A 1864-nucleotide genomic window follows, 5' to 3' on the forward strand; every position below is an offset into this window, starting at 1 on the left:
AAAAAAAAAAAAAAAAAAAAAAAAAAAAAAAACACTGCAGAACACACTATGTACCCACAACAATTAAATTTTTTTAATTTTTAATAAAGTCCAAAAAATACTACAGAACTAATCAAAATAGTTATGTCAACCATGTCAATAGTTACACGAGAAATTATATGCACACCACTTATAAATGTGTTTTTAAAAAGTGTCCAGATTGAAAGTAAACTATGTCGAGTAATAAAAAGCAGTCCACTGATGAGTTCACAGTCTAAAAATGCATACAGAAGTGCATATACATAGGTGCTCTGAGTGTGATGCCCGATGTCTAACTATCATGCTGGGGAAAATCTCTCTCCTTACCCAGGAGACAATGTTCAGCTGGGTGTTAAGACCAGTCAGGAGAAGTGAGTGAACAGCATTCTAGGTAAGTGAACCACATAGAGGCATGGAGGTGGGGAAGGAAATGTGGCCTCAGCAGGGATTCAGCCTCACCACAAATCTGCTGCCTGCACCAGTCAGTGAATCACTCTCACTCTCCAGCTAGGATTCTTCTGTTGCCTAAGTCAATCAGTGTTCCCAGCAGGAAAGCACTCTTGGAAACTGATCACTGCTTTAGGCTGCCTCTGGCACAGAATACACACTGTATAGCAAGTGAAAAGACCTCCCTGTTATCTGATGGAGAAAACAGAAAACAAAGTGTGTGATTTTCGGATGGTCTCAGTTAGCTCACCATATAATTTCCCTTACAGAGCCTGTTGTTTTGTCCAAAATCAAAACTGCACATCCACAGAGCAGAGATCTCAAAGATTATGCGAGAGTGTCAGGAAGAAAGTTTCTGGAAGAGAGGTAATTGCACCTAACGTTGTATTTGTGGCAGCAAACTGCCTAGATATCATATTAGAATTGTGGTAATGACTTACTTTTGAGCAGGGACTTTGCATAACTATCTGAAGAACTTTGATATTTGGGGATGTTTAGAGTTTAAATCCAGGTTCATTCCTTATTTAGAACAGAGATAATATCTGATTAAGGAGCACTTTACCTCACTTAGCAAAAGGTGATACACAAGTAACTTTTCCCTTCACCAAGAACATGTGACCAAGAATGCATACCAAGGCTGTTATTTATAATTTGTTGACTCCCAAAGAGTGGACCTTCCTAAATTCTACTAGACTCTAAGCTTCATAGAGTTCAGAAATAACGTCAGGTTCATCTGGAACTTCATCCTAGAGCCTAGCACAGTGCCCCATTCATAGAAAATACCTAATCGATATTTGGCAAATGAATGAAAAATGGCTGCGTTCCATTAATACTTCTCTTACACTGTCTCTGAAATAACATTTTCAGCTGAGTCACTTCCTCTTTCTGAGCCTGCCTCACACAAGACAAGGGTATGAATTCAGGCTGTGCATTAAGGTCTCTTCCAATTAAAAAAATGTGTGATTCAGCATTGGAAAATGGCATAGTAGAGCCTGTAGATATAGTCTCAATATTTTGCAACATGGCTGATGTGTGGATAATTTATACTTTGAAATACTCATTTTGATTTCTTAAGTCATTCAAATTTAGTATCACTTGTTTTAGAAATAACACTCTCAGGTCAAGTACAGTGGCTTATGCCTGTAATCCCAGCACTTTGAGAGGCTGAGGTGGGTGGATCATGAGGTCAGGAGTTCAAGACCAGCCTGGCTAACATGGTGAAACCCCATCTCTACTAAAAATACAAAAATTAACCTGGCGTGGTGGTAGGTGCCTGTAATCCCAGCTACTTGGGAGTCTGAAGCAGAAGAATTGCTTGAAACCAGGAGGCAGAAGTTGTAGTGAGCCAAGATCGCGCCACTGCACTCCAGCCTGGGCAACAAAGCAAGACTCCACCTCA

At 39.9% G+C, this 1864-nt stretch overlaps 1 protein-coding gene across 1 annotated transcript in view; it reads left to right on the forward strand.

The window, feature by feature from the left end:
• OCIAD2 (OCIA domain containing 2) overlaps positions 1-1864 on the forward strand; it is a 19187-nt gene that overhangs the window by 7720 nt on the left and 9603 nt on the right. Inside the window, exon 3 of the mRNA XM_017540287.2 lies at positions 735-831. Within this exon, the coding sequence (XP_017395776.1) occupies positions 735-831 (97 nt within the window). The remainder of the gene's footprint in view (positions 1-734; positions 832-1864) is intronic.

This window comes from Cebus imitator, unplaced genomic scaffold (assembly GCF_001604975.1).
Source record: "Cebus imitator isolate Cc_AM_T3 unplaced genomic scaffold, Cebus_imitator-1.0 Scaffold124, whole genome shotgun sequence".
In the NCBI taxonomy this organism is placed as follows: Eukaryota; Metazoa; Chordata; class Mammalia; order Primates; family Cebidae; genus Cebus; species Cebus imitator.